The sequence below is a fragment of the Oncorhynchus clarkii genome, chromosome 1 (genome assembly GCF_045791955.1).
Source record: "Oncorhynchus clarkii lewisi isolate Uvic-CL-2024 chromosome 1, UVic_Ocla_1.0, whole genome shotgun sequence".
Taxonomy (NCBI): domain Eukaryota; kingdom Metazoa; phylum Chordata; class Actinopteri; order Salmoniformes; family Salmonidae; genus Oncorhynchus; species Oncorhynchus clarkii.
Window position 1 is genome coordinate 47,669,293 of NC_092147.1, and position 20,818 is coordinate 47,690,110.

A 20,818-nucleotide genomic window follows, 5' to 3' on the forward strand; every position below is an offset into this window, starting at 1 on the left:
TCCAAAGTCCAATGGCGGCGAGCTTTACATCACTCCAGCTGAAGCTTGGCGTTGTGATCTTAGACTTGCGTACGGTTGCTTGGCCATGAAAACCCATTTCATGAAGCTCCCGACGAACAGTTCTTGTGCTGACATTGCTTCCAGAGGCAGTTAGGAACTCAGTAGTGAGTGGTGCATCCAAGGTCAGACCATTTTTACTCACTTCAGCGATCCCATTCTGTGAGCTTGTGTGGCCTACTACTTTGCAGCTGAGCCGTTGTTGCTCTTAGATGTTTCCACTTCTTTTTGGTTTTTGCCCTAGCACTACACAGCTGATTCAAATAATCAAAGCTCGATTATGAGTTAGTTATTTGAATCAGCTGTGTAGTGCTAACTCATGATCAAGCTTTGATTATTTGAATCAGCTCTGTAGTGCTTTGGCACAAAGTTTGGGGAAACCCTGATCTTAACCACACAAAAGTGCTCTTGCCATTGTAGTGGAACTGTTGGCCTGGTTGCATGGCTGCCCTCCAGACGTTTTTTTTAGGACTGTAACGTTTGAGCCAAAACATGAATCTGCAAAACATTAATAATTCAGTCAAAGGTTGTAAAAGACTAAGACGTATTTTAACATAATATATCCTCTGTATTTAAAAGTCATACTAGCTAATGCATTGACTTGTATTTAAAAATATACCTTCTCAGTATTTATCTTAATCTCATTTACTATGTTTCAATAAAAATGCCTTTAAATAGCTAAATGAACCTTAAACCAGTAGTCATCTCAATACTGAGCCAGCTAACGATAAGGATAGCGTTAGTGTATAGAGTTAAAACAAAAAAATATAACTCTGTAATATATAACACTTGGATGGGGAGATGTCAGGGCCTAGACCATAGAAACGAGTAGAAATCAAACTACAGTATTACCTCAGAGGAGCTAAAGCTAAATCAATAAATTAAAAAACAGAATATTATCTGCCGCCATTTTTTCTTATGTTATTCTATAGGCTAGCCTTGTTATTCTATGGGCTAGCAACCACAAACCGTCATCTCTATGTCAAGATCGCTAACAGTTTTCCCTCAATCAATTTACAGATTTAAACTTTACAATTTCAACATAAAAAGGTAACTCTCACTCAGATAACCATTTTGACTAACATTTTCAGTAGACAATGTGCTTGTGTACACTACATACCTGTTTAAAAGAACAAATAAAACATTAAAAAAGAGTAGGAGAAACAGTAAAAGTTGTCACAGGCATCTTCTTCAAGTGTTGTCGAGGGGAGTGGAGACGCAAATCGCTATGCTCCTCTCACCCCCTGCTGGTGGCAACAGGCAAAACAATTCCCAATGGAAATCCTTGGGAGGACTCAGCCCAAAATAATAGTGGATTACAACAATATACAGTCATTGATTACAACACTACTTAAACCACATGTTATGAACACAATGTGATTCCATAACCTTATGGGCAGCCACAACTATAGTGAATGAAAATAAACATGAATTCTTATAGGTTTCTGTGCGTTTTCAAAACTTGTAGGTTTATAGTTTCTGATGTACAATAGTCTACACCATCTCAAACTAATCTCAAAATGAGATGGCAACATTTACAGTAGATACAAAGATACAACATATTAGTCACAAAGTTGCCTAACACTACAGTCATTCACAATTCTCTCTCACACTTACGTATTGTCCACAGGGCCCAGCCAGGTGAGATCCAGGGGCTCCCGGAGTGCCCATTGACCCAGCGGTAGTGGTGGCAGCAGTACCCATGTCTTCTGGTGCACCCTTTCCAGCCCCAGGGTAACCCCCAGCCCCCGTCCCAGGCTGAACTGGTCCTGCTGGCCCAAGTGCACCCCCAGCCCCGGGTCTAGTCCGAAGACTGCAGGACCTGCAGGCCCAAAGGCTCCCCCAGCTGTTGCCATCCCTGGGTGTTCTGCCATCCCTGGTCGTCCTTGTCCTGGTCCTCCCTGGCCTGGTGCTCCCATGCCTGGTGCTCCCATGCCTGGTGCTCCCATGCCTGGTGCTCCCATGCCTGGTGCTCCCATGCCTGGTGCTCCCATGCCTGGTGCTATCTCCTGACCCAGACCCTGTCCCATCATCTCCTCGGGCAGCTTGATGTCTCCCACTCCCAGGGCCTCGTCCTTGTACTTGCGGACGAACTGCTGCATCTGTTTCACCTCTGCGGGGGTAAGCTCGTGGCACTTGGCCGGGTCCTGGTCATGCTCCGGTAGCTGCACTGCCATCTGTTGCCGGCGGTAGGCTGCACCCTCCGTGCCAGCTATAGGACGCCTCTCTGGGGGCAGGAGCTCAATGTAGCGGACAGCCTGATGAGGGCAAAGTGGAGAGGAGAGAGAGAGGATATCAGGACTTTGTAAAGGAGAAGAGAGGAGAAGAGAGAGGGAGGGGAAGACAGGAGAAAAGAGGGAGAGAGACAGGAGAAGAGAGAGGGATGGGAAGACAGGAGAAAAGAGGGAGAGAGACAGGAGAAGAGACAATGAGAGGAGTGGCAGAAAGGACATAAAAAAGGAGGAAGGAAGAGTCATAGGCACAAATAGAGAGTGAAAACAAAAATGATAGAGATACAGAGATAAAGAGGCAGAAAGGAACAGACTAAAATGAAACCCTGTTAATGAGCTGATGTAGTTAAGGGAGAATTGGGGACAGGCAGCAAGCTATTAGAGGACAACTTACAACCTCTCCCTAAAGAACACTTATTTGCTTGTTGAGGGATATGAAGAGATCATGAGCACTGGTGGCACAGGACTTCAAGTCAGGGACCTCTAGTGGACAATATCCTCTATTACAATACACCAATGCCTTGTTTAGTGAACTGAACCAGACCAACTACAGACCCATAAGTCTATTGCGACCTCAAGATTTTAATCATATTTCATTGTACAGCACATTATGATGACTTTGCTTCTGGAATGAATAGCATCATGCCAAGGGAACAGCACCAGATTCTTTCAGATTAAGACCCATGTTCAATACTCTTGGGATTCCTAGGTATTTTAAATACTATGATACAGTAGTTATACCCTTACCATATACTGTTTGACCCCTGGTGGTGCCCACTCGTAGGTGACAGACTTCACAGCATCCTTCCTGACTGGCACGGCATTGACTGACACAGCATTAGGTCTGATTGCCCCTGGTTTGGACATGGTAGCGGGCCCAGCACCGGCCCCAGCACCATTCCTAGCACCAGACCCAGGTACGGCCCCCGCCCCAACACCGCCCCCGACCCCACCCTCAGCACCATAGCCAGCATTGGCTGGCACAGTGTGGGGACTGTATGGTACAGAGGTGGCTGACATGGGGCTGGGGGAGATGGAGAAGGTGACCTGGTTGCCCTTGTATGTGGGGGCGCCGTCTGTCTTGAGCTTGGCGACGAGACCCGTGTACTTGGTGTCCTCAAACAGCTTGCCAACCTTCCTGTCATCCTCAGAGTTCATCTGAACATCGTGGTCCATCAGGCTACACTTACAGTTCCGGCAGATTTTTCTGTGGAGGGGAAAGTCAATAAGGAAAGGGAATGGGTTAGGTTAGAATACATTTTTGGTTGTGCCTAAGCACTCTCAAATGTATAGGTTTCCTTTATGATCATCAGACCAGGAAAAACAGTAGGCCCTTTAGCAGCGTTTTCCAAACTCGGTCCTCGGGACAATGATAATCCCTCCCAAAAGCATTGAAGATCATAGACAAATTCAGCTCCATCTCAAGTTATAAAATACATCTAACCAAATCTGCCCTACTGCTTCTCAAGACCCTGATAGAGGACTCCATCTCTAATTATGGAATCCCAATCGTTTCCCATTTTATATATATTGGAATAGATATCCTTCCTGAGACAAAACTATTGCCAGAAACTTTAACAGAACGCTCAAATCAATTCAACCTCAGTAGATGGACTAATATCCCAGTTGCTTTAACTGACAGAATATTTGTCGTCAAAAGGAATATATTGCCACGGCTGAATTTCTGCTTCCTTTGTCTCCCCCTTCTGGCTACAGGGATAAAATCCATAGTGCGGTTTCAAAAAGTATATGGCAAGGTAACGCGAGACCGGATAAAATTAACAAACTTGCAAAGGGAAAGACATAGGACACTCTGTACCAAACTTTAAATTATATTACCAGGCACTAGCATTTCATCCCATACTACATTGGTTTAGATATGATACCATTAAACAATACTCAGCCCCCTGGCTAAGTAGAGAGAGAAATATGGTGTCTCCCATTTCCCTGGAAGAGGTGGTCTTCACTGATGTATCCCTTAAACAACGAAAATTACACTTTGGTCCTATTATTGCTCACACTATTTCTATTTGGCACAAAATTGAAAAACAATGTAAATGGGAATCAAAATGGCATGCCCATATTCCATAACACATTTCGATCTGGAGGGCTGGCTGCCTTTTAGATGGAGACATGTTGGCTGGGTTGGAGGCCCACTTCTTTGTTTTCATTTCGTGTTGATATTGAATGTATTATCACTTAAAGATGCACTATGCAGAAATCGTGCCGCCATTTCCTGGTTGCTAAAATTCTAATAGTTAATAGTTACCTAATTTCAGTTTGTGTGACAAAACAAGCAAGTATAGTGTATAGCATCATTTGTATCAACTAAACCGCTGTGAAATATATTTCCCACAAGCAAAAATATTGTATTTTCAGCTGTTTGAAGCTGGTGTACAAAACCAAAAGTAAAAGACATAAAAACGAAAACATAAGAACGGGAAGCATAGAAATAGTGCACATAGAAAAGATCTACTGTTTCTTAGACTTGCTTTCAATGAAAATGACAGATTGAAAACTCACATTTTTATGTGAATTTGGTTGGATGGCCCAAGAAGTTACATATTGCAGCTTTAAGCTCAGTATGTATTTCTTACATTTAATGTATTTGGTAGCAGCCTACATGTTTTCTAAACCTATAATTTGAAATGGATAGTGTACCTGTAACCCCCCAAAACAAAAAATGTAAAATACAAATAAATCACATCGCATAACACAGAATAGCTTTCCAGTTCCGTTCTTATTGCCACAGACATGTCTGACCATGACCAAGACCGAAGACCATTCCCATTGGACACATCAAGTCATTTCAATGTGGAAATGTGGGTAATATTTGGTTGAGGCATTGATCAATGAGATTTCAACCCTTATTCACCCACTCAAAAAGACACCCAGAAGTTTGTTGAATTCCCAAAATGTCATCACCATGCTCCAACAATCGAAAAGCACAATCAAATTCCAATGGAAAAACAATGTCCGACTATGTGTTATCACTGCGCATTCAAAAGAAAAGCTGCAAACTCTAGGAGCGCCGACGCAATAGCGGTCTTCATCAACCATTTAAAAGCAAAACAAAGTTCACATGGGAATACAATGTCAGATATTTTGTATTTATACAAGAAACTTAATGTCTTGTCACTGCGCTTCTTTCTTGATATGCCACACCCATCAGGTGGATGGATTATCTTGGCAAAGGAGAAATGCTCACAAACAGGGATGTATTTTGTGAACAACAAAATTTGAAAGAAATAAGCCTTTGTGATTAGGGAACATTTCTCTGGGATCTTTTATTTCAGCTCATGAAACATTGGACCAAGACTTTACATGTTGCGTTTATATTTTTGTTCAGTGTACATAGTGCAAGTGATCAATGCTGTTTGAGATTCTGCAGATTATTATAGCAAATGTGAAGTTCTCCACAGACCTGTTTACTTTGCATGCTATCTTGAACATTTACACTTTCCATGATTACATAAGACATAGTTACAGTAACATCTACGGCTGTGTATCTTTAAACACTGATTGTTTAAAGCAAAACTACCAAAACTATTGCTGATGGTGAACCTGAGTAATCAAAATAAAATCTATTTTAAGCCCTGTATAGCCAGATGAGAGGTGTGTTTCCATTAGCTTATTTTAATTCCGGTAAAAAACAATTTTCAACAATGCATACAGTAGATAACAATAACCTAGCAAGTTACACAGGCTTCCATCAACGAATAAAGCCTAATATTGTTCAAGCCATTTGTCACACCCTGACCATAGAAAGCCTCTATTTTCTATGGTGGAGTAGGTCAGGGTGTGACTGTTCTAGTTTATTATTTTTTATGTGTAGTCTAGTTTTTGTATTTCTATGTTGGCCTGGTATGGTTCCCAATCAGGGGCAGCTGTCTATTGTTGTCTCTGATTGGGGATCATATTTAGGCAGCCTTTTCCCACTTGCTGTTTGTATGATCTTGTTTTTGTATAGTTGCCTTGAGCACTGCAATACTGCACGTTTTGTTATATTCTTTGTTGTTTTGGTTGTAAGTTTCACTATTAAATATAATGTGGAACTCTACGCACGCTGCGCCTTGGTCCACTCATTTCAACGAACGTGACACCATTTTCGCATTTGAATGCTGAAGGTGCCGTGCAGATGTGCAAGATCAGGAACAGGCCGCCTTCCTCGTGTTGGTCAGCGCATGAAGCTGGGAACAGTGTGCCGTTTGGGGATGTTCGGCATGCAAAATGCTTTGTAGATCAATGACTGTCAACACAGTTACATGCTTAGTTCCACACTGAAGGAGATGAGGTATTTTTGGAAGATTGGGGGGAAAAAAATTGTGGCAATTCGTAACGTTTGAATCGATTTTCTGACCAATGCTACATTTGGATCAGTTTGGGGTCCGCAGACCATGTTAAAAGATTTGAATCGGGGACCAATGTAACCTGAAATGTGGCCATGGATGTGTTACTCATTTAATGGTTGAATAAATACTGTTACATTAGTTTGTAAGTTTGTAAGATAACTTTAGGCTATGTATTGTATTACAAAAGTGTCAATGCAATCAAATGTCAACCAAAAATCTAAGTTAAAGAATAGAGCTAAATCAAATCAAACTTTAAATGCACTTTAAATAAAGTCTGATTTGATTTAGTCATATTCTTTATTTTTGTTGAGATGGAGAATCCAACATATCAATCATTCATTTGTAGACAAACTGGAATTAAAGCCAGACTAAGTCAGTGGCACAGATGGAACTATCCAAGCAGAAGTAACATCTCCTTCAAATTCAATATCACTAAATGTCCTTACATTTGAAATCAACCAGAGCTTGAACCTTAGGCCTATTACTGTATAGTGCATTTCAATTTTGATTTGATTATAGGCCTAGTCCTATTCTTTAACTTTGATTTTTGGTTGAGTTGGAGACATTAATAATTAATATGTCACTTGAAGATTATATTTGAAATCAACCAAAGTTTGTATTCTCAATGTTTTGTTGAGCCCTGGGTTGATTTGAAACAATAGCTGTTGATGACTTCGCAAATGCTATGTAGACCTAAATATCATCATTGATGATATATGACTTATAAAGTATGGTCCCATTTCATTTGCTGTGTTAAACATATAATTTGGAATGACTTCAATAGCAACTGTAAATCTATTTACTTATTAAGAAATATCTCAATCATTCTCATGATAGCACATTGGTTGGTAGTCAGTGACAAATATCAAAGCTAAGCTGGGCTTGGTTAAAACCCTGGATGGGAGACCAAATGGATAGCTGTAGATAGTTGAATGTTCCAGTAGGAGGTGCTATATATAATGTTGAAGATCTGACGTTGTTTCAAATGGGTTATAATGATGACAACACAATCCTGTGTTGAAATTTAACCCTCAAAACAACTGTTTTTGCAAATTCTATGCATTATTCACATAGATTTCACATCACAATACATTGATAAATTAAATTTAAACAATGTTGATTCAACCAGTTTGTGCCCAGTGGTCTGTGTGGCGGTTAGGTGTTGCCATAGCGACCGACCACTGTAGTAGGCATGAGGGCACCTGTTGTGATGTCTTCAGGAAAGCTAGCCGGGTGTGGATAATTGTCTGGGTAAACGGGAAACAGGAATGCTGGCTTAATTGGCGAGAGGGGACAGTGGGGGACACAACTATTTTAATGAGTCATTGGTCCAGATAATGACTGCATCGTAAGGTTGGAATCAGACAGGAAGTCAAAGGAATGTAGGCCACTTCAATTCTACAGTAATCCAAACATAAAAGAGGACGGGAAACTGTACTAAACAACAAGGATCGGTGCTACATGCTTTGGGGGGCCTGTGGCTTTCCCTGTTGTGTAACAAAGAGAAAGTAAGCGTTGTTTTTTGCCAAATTGGTTCTGGTTCATATTGAATTTAATATATTGAAAAGTAAGAAAAAAACATTTTTGCATGTGCACCAAAAAACATGCAAAAACATTTTTACCTACTTTCCTCCTGTGTTGACCATGCTGGGTCAACAGAGTAGAGAGCAGTACAAACCTCCAGAAGTGCAGCTCGAACCCCTCGCATTTGTCCTTGCATTTCAGGCACGCGGCTCCGGCACCAATCTCGTGGCCCAGGGTCATCTGCCAACATACATAGCACATCAATGAGATTAACATACTTATACTGTATAGGGAAATTATTTTATACAGTAGAAAGTTTCAGGCCAGGGTTTGATACACTATATATACATAAAAGTATGTGGACACCCCTTCAAATGAGTGGATTCCGATATTTCAGCCACACCCGTTGTGGACAGATGTATAAAATCGAGCACGCAGCCATGAAATCCCCATAGACAAACATTGGCAGCAGAATGGACATACTGAAGAGCTCAGTGACTTTCAACGTGGCACCGTCATAGGATGCCACCTTCCCAACAAGTAAGTTTACAAAAGTTTTGCCCTGCTAGAGCTGCCCCAGTCAACTGTAAGTGCTGTTATTGTGGAGTGGAAATGTCTAGGAGCAACAGCGTCTCAGCCGCGAAGTGGTAGGCCACACAAGCTCACAGAATGGGACGATCATGTCCTCGGTTGCAACACTCACTACAGAGTTCCAAATAACTGTTTATCAGGAGCTTCATGAAATGGGTTCCCATGGCCGAGCAGCCTCAAACAGCCTAAGTTCATCATGCGCAATGCCAAGCGTTGGCTGGAGTGGTGTAAAGCTTGGCACCATTGGACTCTGGAGCAGTGGAAAAGGGTTTTCTGGAGTGATGAATCACACTTCACCATCTGGCAGTCCGATGGACTAATCTGGGTTGGAGGATGCCAGGACAACGCTACCTGCCCCAATGCATAGTGCCAACTGTAATGTTTGGTAGAGGAGGAGGAATAATGTGCTGTTTTTCATGGTTCGGTCTAGGCCCCTTTGTTCCAGTGAAGGGAAATCTTAACACTACATCATACAATGACATTCTAGACTATTCTGTGCTTTTAATTTTGTGGCAACAGTTTGGGAAGGCACTTCCCTGTTTCAGCATGACAATGCCCCTGTGCACGAAGCGAGGTCCATACAGAAATGATTTGTCGAGATCGGTGTGGAAGAACTTCAATGGTCTGCACAGAGCCCTGACTGAATGCTGACCGTGAGCCAGACCTACAGTGGTTGCTCCACTAAAAGTTTTGCGATTATGCTGCGGGACTGTAATTTGTGGTTTAGTACAGTACCCTGCGTCACTACTTCATTGCTCCAGCACAGAGCAACACTAAGGGGCATTGCACTAATACTGGCGCTGACTAGGGAAATGTTCCCGCTGTTCTTAGTGCCAGTCTGCATGTTCAAACTCAAACAATGTAACTAATAATGGCGTGAAAAATGTCCCTTAGATTAAATATTAAAGCACTACACCGCTCACTAAAGGCGTCAAGTTATACTTTAACGAAAAATGACATGAAAAGCACACATTTGTAAATCCCAAACTCTAAAAGTAATTGGAAAGGTAGATACAAATTTTGTGACATTGTGGTTACAATAAAGAATGTAAACAAGATGTAAATAAGATGCTATGTTTTATTTACAGTAGTGATCGACAGCTGGTGGCATTTTGAAAACAGGTTTTCAAACAATTGTAGCCAGATTAGTAGCATAATCAAAGTGAGGACAATCGGCGATATACTTATGGCCCATTGTAAGTTGAAAGTCACTCCTTTCCAGTACTCCTCACCCCGCCCCAAACTCCACCCTTAACACAGTTACCATTCAAAAACGAGCTGTTTATCTAAAAAAAATAAAAAATATGAGCCAGAGCTGAATGAGACAAAACTAAAAAGGCATTTTGGTTTCAGTGCATTTTCTTAAAAAAAAATGTATATAGCCTATCAATGTGTAGGCATATTGTTTAATAAAATCCATACTTAAAAGGTTAAATAAAACAAATCCAAATAATCGTGTACTAAAAACATGAATGTATTGTTGCAGAGCATACAACCATGCCAACAAACATACGTGGAGATCGGTGGACAAAGGGCTGGACAACGGTCCGCACAGAAAAAAAGCGTGGTTGGGGGCTCAGGTACCATTCTGATCATCTGATGAAGGTGCACATGGATCAGATTCAAACTTTGAAGACCGACATAGAGTCCCTGAAGGCAGATCAGCAGAAAGAGAAACATTATCTGAGGGCAGAGATACGGGTGACAGCTGATGCATTGGTCCAGAGCCAGGCGGAGAATGACACGTTGAAGAGGGCCAGGCACACCTGTGAGCTCTGGAACTCCACCTCTGACAGGCAGAGTCAACATACCTGGCGGGTTCATCAGGTCGTCGGTTCACCCTGACATTTCCATTCCTCTTCTGACAACAGAACTTGACCAACTGCTCAACAGGCACAGCAAGGGCCATCCAGACCGTTATGTTCTTCTGCTGTTCCAAGGATGTGTAACCGAAGCGAGATACCACGAGTGGGCACAGAATACCAACTGAGATGGGTTACCATTAATACTGTGTCTCAGAAGTGTCTGTCCATGACTGATACAACCTGAAAAAGCCTTAAAGACAGAGTTAATGAGTACTTGAGGTCACAGAGAAAGTCTGGACATGGCCTGCTCTCCCTTATGTAAGGAATTAGGCACTTCCGGAATTAGTACTTCCGGCGCCGACAGAGATGGCCGCCTCGCTTCGCGTTCCTAGGAAACTATGCAGTTTTTTGTTTTTTTACGTGTTATTTCTTACATTAGTACCCCAGGTCATCTTAGGTTTCATTACATACAGTCGAGAAGAACTACTGAATATAAGATCAGCATCAACTCACCATCAGTACGACCAAGAATATGTTTTTCGCGACGCGGATCCTGTGTTCTGCCTTACAAACAGGACAACGGAGTGGATCCTATGCAGCGACCCAAAAAAACGACTCCGAAAGAGAGGGAAACGAGGCGGTCTACTGGTCAGACTCCGGAGACGGGCACAGCGCGCACCACTCCCTAGCATTCTTCTTGCCAATGTCCAGTCTCTTGACAACAAGGTTGATGAAATCCGAGCAAGGGTAGCATTCCAGAGGGACATCAGAGACTGTAACGTTCTTTGCTTCACGGAAACGTGGCTTACTGGAGAGACGCAATCCGAAGCGGTGCAGCCAACAGGTTTCTCCACGCATCGCGCAGACAGGAAAAAACATCTTTCTGGTAAAAAGAGGGGCGGGGGCGTATGCCTTATGACTAACGTGACATGGTGCGATGAAAGAAACATACAGGAACTCAAATCCTTCTGTTCACCTGATTTAGAATTCCTCACAATCAAATGTAGACCGCATTATCTACCAAGAGAATTCTCTTCGATTATAATCACAGCCGTATATATCCCCCCCCAAGCAGACACATCGATGGCTCTGAACGAACTTTATTTAACTCTCTGCAAACTGGAAACAATTTATCCGGAGGCTGCATTCATTGTAGCTGGGGATTTTAACAAGGCTAATCTGAAAACAAGACTCCCCAAATTTTATCAGCATATCGATTGCGCAACCAGGGGAGGAAAGACCTTGGACCATTGTTACTCTAACTTCCGCGACGCATATAAGGCCCTGCCCCGCCCCCCTTTCGGAAAAGCTGACCACGACTCCATTTTGTTGATCCCTGCCTACAGACAGAAACTAAAACAAGAGGCTCCCACGCTGAGGTCTGTCCAACGCTGGTCCGACCAAGCTGACTCCACACTCCAAGACTGCTTCCATCACGTGGACTGGGAGATGTTTCGTATTGCGTCAGATAACAACATTGACGAATACGCTGATTCGGTGTGCGAGTTCATTAGAACGTGCGTTGAAGATGTCGTTCCCATAGCAACGATTAAAACATTCCCTAACCAGAAACCGTGGATTGATGGCAGCATTCGTGTGAAACTGAAAGCGCGAACCACTGCTTTTAATCAGGGCAAGGTGTCTGGTAACATGACCGAATACAAACAGTGCAGCTATTCTCTCCGCAAGGCTATCAAACAAGCTAAGCGCCAGTACAGAGACAAAGTAGAATCTCAATTCAACGGCTCAGACACAAGAGGCATGTGGCAGGGTCTACAGTCAATCACGGACTACAGGAAGAAACCCAGCCCAGTCACGGACCAGGATGTCTTGCTCCCAGGCAGACTAAATAACTTTTTTGCCCGCTTTGAGGACAATACAGTGCCACTGACACGGCCTGCAACGAAAACATGCGGTCTCTCCTTCACTGCAGCCGAGGTGAGTAAGACATTTAAACGTGTTAACCCTCGCAAGGCTGCAGGCCCAGATGGCATCCCCAGCCGCGCTCTCAGAGCATGCGCAGACCAGCTGGCCGGTGTGTTTACGGACATATTCAATCAATCCCTATACCAGTCTGCTGTTCCCACATGCTTCAAGAGGGCCACCATTGTTCCTGTTCCCAAGAAAGCTAAGGTAACTGAGCTAAATGACTACCGCCCCGTAGCACTCACATCCGTCATCATGAAGTGCTTTGAGAGACTAGTCAAGGACCATATCACCTCCACCCTACCTGACACCCTAGACCCACTCCAATTTGCTTACCGCCCAAATAGGTCCACAGACGATGCAATCTCAACCACACTGCACACTGCCCTAACCCATCTGGACAAGAGGAATACCTATGTGAGAATGCTGTTCATCGACTACAGCTCGGCATTCAACACCATAGTACCCTCCAAGCTCGTCATCAAGCTCGAGACCCTGGGTCTCGACCCCGCCCTGTGCAACTGGGTACTGGACTTCCTGACGGGCCGCCCCCAGGTGGTGAGGGTAGGCAACAACATCTCCTCCCCGCTGATCCTCAACACTGGGGCCCCACAAGGTTGCGTTCTGAGCCCTCTCCTGTACTCCCTGTTCACCCACGACTGCGTGGCCACGCACGCCTCCAACTCAATCATCAAGTTTGCGGACGACACAACAGTGGTAGGCTTGATTACCAACAACGATGAGACGGCCTACAGGGAGGAGGTGAGGGCCCTCGGAGTGTGGTGTCAGGAAAACAACCTCACACTCAACGTCAACAAAACTAAGGAGATGATTGTGGACTTCAGGAAACAGCAGAGGGAACACCCCCCTATCCACATCGATGGAACAGTAGTGGAGAGGGTAGCAAGTTTTAAGTTCCTCGGCATACACATCACAGACAAACTGAATTGGTCCACTCACACAGACAGCATCGTGAAGAAGGCGCAGCAGCGCCTCTTCAACCTCAGGAGGCTGAAGAAATTTGGCTTGTCACCAAAAGCACTCACAAACTTCTACAGATGCACAATCGAGAGCATCCTGGCGGGCTGTATCACCGCCTGGTATGGCAACTGCACCGCCCTCAACCGTAAGGCTCTCCAGAGGGTAGTGAGGTCTGCACAACGCATCACCGGGGGCAAACTACCTGCCCTCCAGGACACCTACACCACCCGATGTCACAGGAAGGCCATAAAGATCATCAAGGACATCAACCACCCGAGCCACTGCCTGTTCACCCCGCTATCATCCAGAAGGCGAGGTCAGTACAGGTGCATCAAAGCTGGGACCGAGAGACTGAAAAACAGCTTCTATCTCAAGGCCATCAGACTGTTAAACAGCCACCACTAACACTGAGTGGCTGCTGCCAACACACTGACACTGACTCAACTCCAGCCACTTTAATAATGGGAATTGATGGGAAATTATGTAAATATATCACTAGCCACTTTAAACAATGCTACCTTATATAAATGTTACTTACCCTACATTATTCATCTCATACGCATACGTATATACTGTACTCTATATCATCGACGGTATCCTTATGTAATACATGTATCACTAGCCACTTTATACTATACTATGCCACTTTGTTTACATACTCATCTCATTTGTACATACTGTACCCGATACCATCTACTGTATCTTGCCTATGCTGCTCTGTACCATCACTCATTCATATATCCTTATGTACATATTCTTTATCCCCTTACACTGTGTACAAGACAGTAGTTTTGGAATTGTTAGTTAGATTACTTGTTATTACTGCATTGTCGGAACTAGAAGCACAAGCATTTCGCTACACTCGCATTAACATCTGCTAACCATGTGTATGTGACAAATAAAATTTGATTTGAAATTTGATTTGATTTGATTTGACTTTCCCATGTTTACCTGTCAGACTGCACAGTAGCCTAACAAACAAATGCAAATGGCTTATATCTTCAAAATGCTTTGAATGCTTTATTATCCAAATGTAAAAGCATATACTGTACAGTACTGTATTTCTTCATCAGCATCTGTATGCTTTTGTTAATAAAATACTGTTAAAATACTCTTTCAAAATGCAGATGTTGATTTAGTTATGGATCCATAACGAATTACTATGGGAATAAATATCACTGAATTACAGAAATAGTGGAACAAAGTTGTCTAATGAAGGTAAACAAATTGTTGCTTACTGGAAAATACTCTTTCAAACAACACACGGTCACATTGTACAGCACCATTATGGCTATTAGCTGGACAATATAATTGCCTAAGAGGGTAGGGGGAGAATTCTATCGTCAAATGTATTTCTTAGATAGGTTGGCTGTATCACAACTGGCCGTGATTGGTTGCAATTTCAGTTTAATCCACCAGAAAAGACTAAACAAATAATAAGACAAAAATTGATATTTTTATTATTATTATGTATCACACCCGACCGTGATTGGGATTCCCATAGGGCGGCGCACAACTGGCCCAGCGTTTCTCTCCCTCTAACAACAGGCCTTTACAAATTCTATATTGACCTTTATTCATATTACAAATCGCTCACTTTTATTTATTTTTTTTAAACGAAATAACCTCCAAAATATCATTATATATTATCAAGTTGATGGCACGGTCATATAGCCCGGCACCTACATAAAGCTGAGTGACTCATTTATTCATGGATTTAGATCAAAATAAATAAGTACCAACATTCTTTCTGATAGTATTTAATAAAGACATTTTGATTATATCCTGACCTTGACACCATGTACAGTATTATAATAGCCCATTATGGGCTGTTAGCAGGACAATATACCTTTATTGTCCATCACCTCTCTGTATTTTGATACTTTGTGGATGGGGCCTCCCGATTGGCAAAACAGTCTAAGACACTGCATCACAGTAGGCCTACCGTAGGTGACATGAGTCTCACTAATGTTGAGTAATGTTTGGTTAAAAGTGGTGTAGATCTTATTTATTTAAAGAGCATTTTAGCAACTTTTCGCGCTGCTCTGAGACAAGCATGGGGACTGGTCTTGATAAATCAATGAGATTTTTTTTTTCACAGAATCGCCATTTGGGTATTGTCTAGACTACAATTATACAATTAGGGTGTGGAAATGTTATGCTATTAGTACTGTAGCCTACTCCCGACCGTCACGTTGTACCGCTCCATATTTCCATTCCATCCTAACAGAAACCCTGAGGGTTTTTCATTTTTCTTGGAATAGAAACATAATATTAATCAAATTAATTAAGCCACTACTGAAGGTTATCAAATGCTTCTCAAAGATTCCCTCTGGTGGTCAAACTAGCACTAACTGGCTTTAAATGGTTACAATGGCTGACACTTAAATAACGTGCCATAGAATTCTGCGGCACCAAGCAAGCTGTACTGCAGTACGCTGCCACTTTTGAAGGACGAACCACTGTAATCGCCCAACATCAATGTCTGACCTCGCTAATGCTCTTGTGGCTGAAATGAAGAAAGTCCCCGCAGCAATGTTTGATCTAGTGGAAAGCCTTCCCAGTAGAGTGGAGGCTGTTATAGCAGCAAAGGGGGGGACCAACTCCATATTAATGCCCATGAGTTTGGAATGAGATGTTCAACGAGGTGTCCACATACTTTTGGTCATGTAGTGTATTTACTGTAGTTCCAATGGTGGAGTCAGTACTTACTTAGGTCTAGTTGTTTTGGAGTGGCCTCTTCAAATACCCTAGTTAGCCAAATCTACAATGTTTTGTTAAGCTGGGTGTACACTACACAATTTTGGCCCCGATTTAGCTGTCCCAGACAGGTTTTTTAGATCAGAGACAAAATCCCCATGTTGTTTCCTCAGGGCGTGTGGCCGTCACCAACATTTGTTAAATGTGAGCGGGTCAGAGATGCAATCTACCGATCCCGTCTTTGAGGAGTCCCAGACGTCCCAATATTTTCAAACATGTTTGATTTTATTGGTACAAAATCTGCAATGATCTTGTAGTGTGAGATGTGCAATGAAACATTTTGAGAAAGGTGATCAACAAAAGCCAATGAGAGCTCACCAGAGATGAAGCCAGTGAGATGGTGACGTGGTTTCGCATCACCCGGAATGTGTAGACGATCGAGCAGGAGCAATGACTACTGCTAGTATGCGTTTGTACTTGCCTTTCACCAAAGCCAAAGTGTCAAATCGTTACAGCTCTGAATTTCACAAGCAATGTTATTCAACACAAAATGTTGGCTAGATATTTCAACTCTTTATGGCAGGTGTGAATGTCGTCATGAAAACGTCTACGAGGCTGCTTTTTTCTAGCTACGTTAACAATCTAATCACATCATTGTTTTCACGAGACAGCGTGGTGGTATGGAGAATCCTAGTAGCGGGTGACACACCGTCTCTGCCACATTGTTTAGTGTGCATACCACTATGTTGGCAAGACAAACAACTACAGGAAAGATGGTTGTTTAATGCGAGAGGCTCAGAGATGTTAGGATTTTGAAAGTCGTGCCGTGTACAATCGGCATTACAGTACAGCTTGACATTTGCGTATAAACATGCCTAACAGAGGGAAAACAATATCTTACTAAATTCAAATGCACAATCTGATGTCCCATTAATCCCTAATCTCCGGCTCGGATATATTCCAGATTTAACGCTTCCAGCAACATATATAGAGTTATTTTCTCAACCATCTGCATACATTCTCTTCTTCTGATTCCTTTACTTCAGTGCCTATTTTGGTCAAATATAAAAGCAGCTCTAAAGTTCTGTCTTGCCACCTTTTCGAATCAAACCAGACTCACTATACTAGGTCTGCATCTCAAAATGGCACCATACTCCCTATATAGTGTACAACTTTTGACCAGGGCCCACAGGGAATAGAGTGCCATTTGGGATGCACGCTGAGGCTAATTCCAGAGTTTGTAGTCACAGCCCATACTGTGGCACTCTTTCCTCCCTCCCATTCGCATCATTCAGTCCTGCCTCACTTCTCAGACGTACTTCAAACACCAGTGTTGTCCGTCTTGCCCTGTCAAGGCTGTCCGCGCCCTTATATGGTCAATTATTCCACGATGCTGAGAACCCCTCAGGACTCCAGCACACACTGCTGTTTGGAGAAGCTGTTTTTTGGCTTAGGAGGAGCACTCAGGGAATGTGCAGCCGGCCTGTACACGGAGGAACGCAAAACTAAAGCCAGACTAGAGCATGACTCAGTAAATAATATTTACGTTAACTTTCAACTCCCTCTTCTCCACTTACCAACATTAGACGTGTTTCCAACTATATCTGTCTAGGTTTATAACGAATGGGGAGAATAGCCAGAGATGGTTTTCAATGTAACGGCTTTGGTCTAGATATTGGTCTGAGCCAGCCATGAGTCTCTCCAAAGTGTCCAGCTCATTGTTTCTGTATTCCACAGAATATCCAGCTGACGGTTCATCACTTCTGAAAATATAAATATTTGTGAATTGTTTCCTTAAACCACTTGGGAACACCATAGAATCCTTGCCATTTTGGGGTGGGTTGAGTCAGTGGCCATTTGTTTTGAAAAACTCCATCTCATGTGCACTTCAGAAATAATGCTGACCAAACAACAGTGCTAAGTGCCTGCTCAGTTGAACTAAAGGGTAACAAAAATATTTCACAGACCTCAAAAGTGGTCTCCTGGTGTGGTTTAACACATTTTGTTATTTTTCTATTAAAGTGTTACTTTGAGAGCAAAAACCTGTGAATTTATTACTCAGCTGGCAATCTCATTTATCTATTTCAATAGTAGGCCTACTATTAGTCTACTTGCACAGTACAACTTGCAGTACAGCTTGGGCTGATCTGCAGGTGAAAGACCAATTTGAGATGGATCATTTTAGGTCATTCAAAGTGTATGTCACTCTTTTTCATATACTTTTTCACACAGGGCAACTTTCCTTCGCCCGGCGGGCCATTTGGGAAATGTTGGGCAAAATTTGAGTATGCCCACTTCTCCAGGTACCCAATTGAAGTTAAGGTTAGGTTTAAGGGTTAAGGTTAGGGACATGCCAAGGAACCTGGGTTGCACTAACTGAGGCCAATCCCTTTGTGCAAGAGCTTGAACCTTGATGACAGCTGACAGACAGGGGCTGTCTGGAATCATAAAGCCCCCCTACACACTCCCCCCACCAGATTTGACAGCAGAAATGAATCCCTTTGAGTGGAGAAGAGCTATGTTTGTCTTAACGACAGTTATCATAGTTGTGTTATTTAAATGAGGATGCATGTGAGTGACTCAGTGTGTGAATGATGGTTTATTTCGTGTAACAAATATGCTGCATTGTTCTCTAATGGAGATTGTGGTATCGCTGCTGAATGAAAGCGAGTGGAAGACAGTAATTGGCATTCCGAGTCTTTTCGGTGAACCGGTTTATTTGGCTCCGTTCACTTAAGAGTCGGCTCATTTGGTTCCCAAACTGCTCTTCGTTCAAAATGTTTAACAATCGACCTAGAACCATTATTTTTTTTATAACAACCTAGAACCAATTTCCAATGTAAATACAAAAAGTAAGCTACCATTATGTCAGATCATGAAATATGTGTTCAAATAAAATGTTTACCTGGTCAAATTATTAGCTCACCTGCAAAAAATGTAAAAAGTGTTTATTTTTAAGCAAGGAATGTACGGGCTCTCCCCACTAAGTATTGTTTCCGTAGTGAGGATTCAAGCTCTTAGAGAATTCGTTTGTAATTTATCTGCAGATAATCGTTGTTTTGAACGCAAAAAGCAGTAGTAGCGGTATGCAAATCAGGCAGCCAAATGAACGGCTCTTTCACCGATACAAAAGATCCGTTCAAAAAGAGCCGTTCGTTCGCGAACGACCCATCACTAGTGTGAGACAGGACGGAACGTCTGTCCTCCTTCAAAACATGAAAATATTGTGAAAAAGGTACTCTACCAACGAAGCGAAAAATGTCAATGCATATTAAGACAACCCCGGGTTTGTTATTTTTGTATTTCATGACTAAAACAAATAAAGATGTGAAAGGTTATATAGCTCATACTAATCTATTTTTTTAAGTATCAAAAGCAGTCTGTAGCTGGCTACACATTGACAGGACTAGGCAGGCACCTTCCTTGCTGACTTTACTACCTGGTAGGATACACCTTTTAGGGCGTTGCCATGTCTCATCTGGAACTATACAAGCATGAAGATTTACCTTCTTTATTTCCTTTTCTACCTCCATTTTCAATTCCCCTCCGTATGTTGTTTGAGTCCCGCCGTAACTTGCAAATAAACACCAAAAACTTGGATTGACTTTACGTTGACACCAATCTTTAGAAACAAAACCGAGAGTTGATAGATTTTACACGCCCATCACTTCTTCAAGCACCGCTGTCCCGTTCATTGCATTGGGAAAGATTCGTATAATCTGGCCCGGGTAGGCGTTTTTGCACCGGGTGAAAATTGATCACGTTCCTTTTGGAACAGGGCTGCAGTTGCAACCTGGTCTCATATCATTTCGTATTATTCTGTACATAACTCCGAATCACTCCATTTAGTATGATATCTTACGTTTGGTATGGTTAAATACAGCTCATTAGGAAGGTATTCAGACCACTTCCCTTTCCAACATTTTGATACGTTACAGCCTTATTCAAAATGAATTAAATAACAATACTCATCAATCTACACACAATACCCTATACTGACAAAGCAAAAACTATGTTTTTGCTAAATAGTTACATAAGTATTCAAGCTCTTATCTATGAGACTCAGAATTGAGCTCAGGTTCATCCTGTTTCCGTTGATCATGCTTGAGAAGTTTCTACAACTTGATTGGAGTCCAGCTGTGGTAAATTCAATTGATTGGACATGATTCGGAACAGACCTGTCAATATAAAGGTCCCACAGATGACAGTGCATGTCAGAGAAAAAACCAAGTCATGAGGTTGAAGGAATTGTCTGTAGAGCGTCGAGGCAGGATTGTGTCGAGGCACAGATATGGGGAAGGGTACCAAAAAATGTCTGCAGAATTGAAGGTCCCCAAGAACACAGTGACCTCCATCATTCTTAAGTGGAATAAGTTTTGAACCACCAAGACTCTTCCTAGAGCTGGCCGCCTGGCCAAACTGAGCAATCGGGGGAGAAGGGCCTTGGTCAGGGAGATGACCAAGAACCCGATGGTCACTCTGACAGAGCTTCCTCTGTGGAGATGGGAGAACATTCCAGAAGGACAACCAACTCTGCAGCACTCCACCTATCAGTCCTTTGTTGTAGAATGGCCAGATGGAAGCCACTTCTAAATAAAAGAAACATGACAGCCCGCTTGGAGTTTGCGAAAAGGCACCAAAAGGACTCTCA

The 20,818-nt window shown here is 42.6% G+C and overlaps 1 protein-coding gene across 1 annotated transcript in view; it reads right to left on the minus strand.

The window, feature by feature from the left end:
* Window positions 1-19,885, minus strand: part of LOC139416446 (testin-like) — a 30,247-nt gene extending 10,362 nt beyond the window's left edge. The window contains 5 exon segments of the mRNA XM_071165064.1: window positions 1,675-1,860; window positions 1,863-2,315; window positions 3,036-3,495; window positions 8,319-8,404; window positions 19,674-19,885. Of these exon segments, the coding sequence (XP_071021165.1) occupies window positions 1,675-1,860; window positions 1,863-2,315; window positions 3,036-3,495; window positions 8,319-8,404; window positions 19,674-19,700 (1,212 nt within the window). The 5' untranslated portion in view covers window positions 19,701-19,885.
* Between the last annotated feature and the right edge of the window lie 933 nt (window positions 19,886-20,818).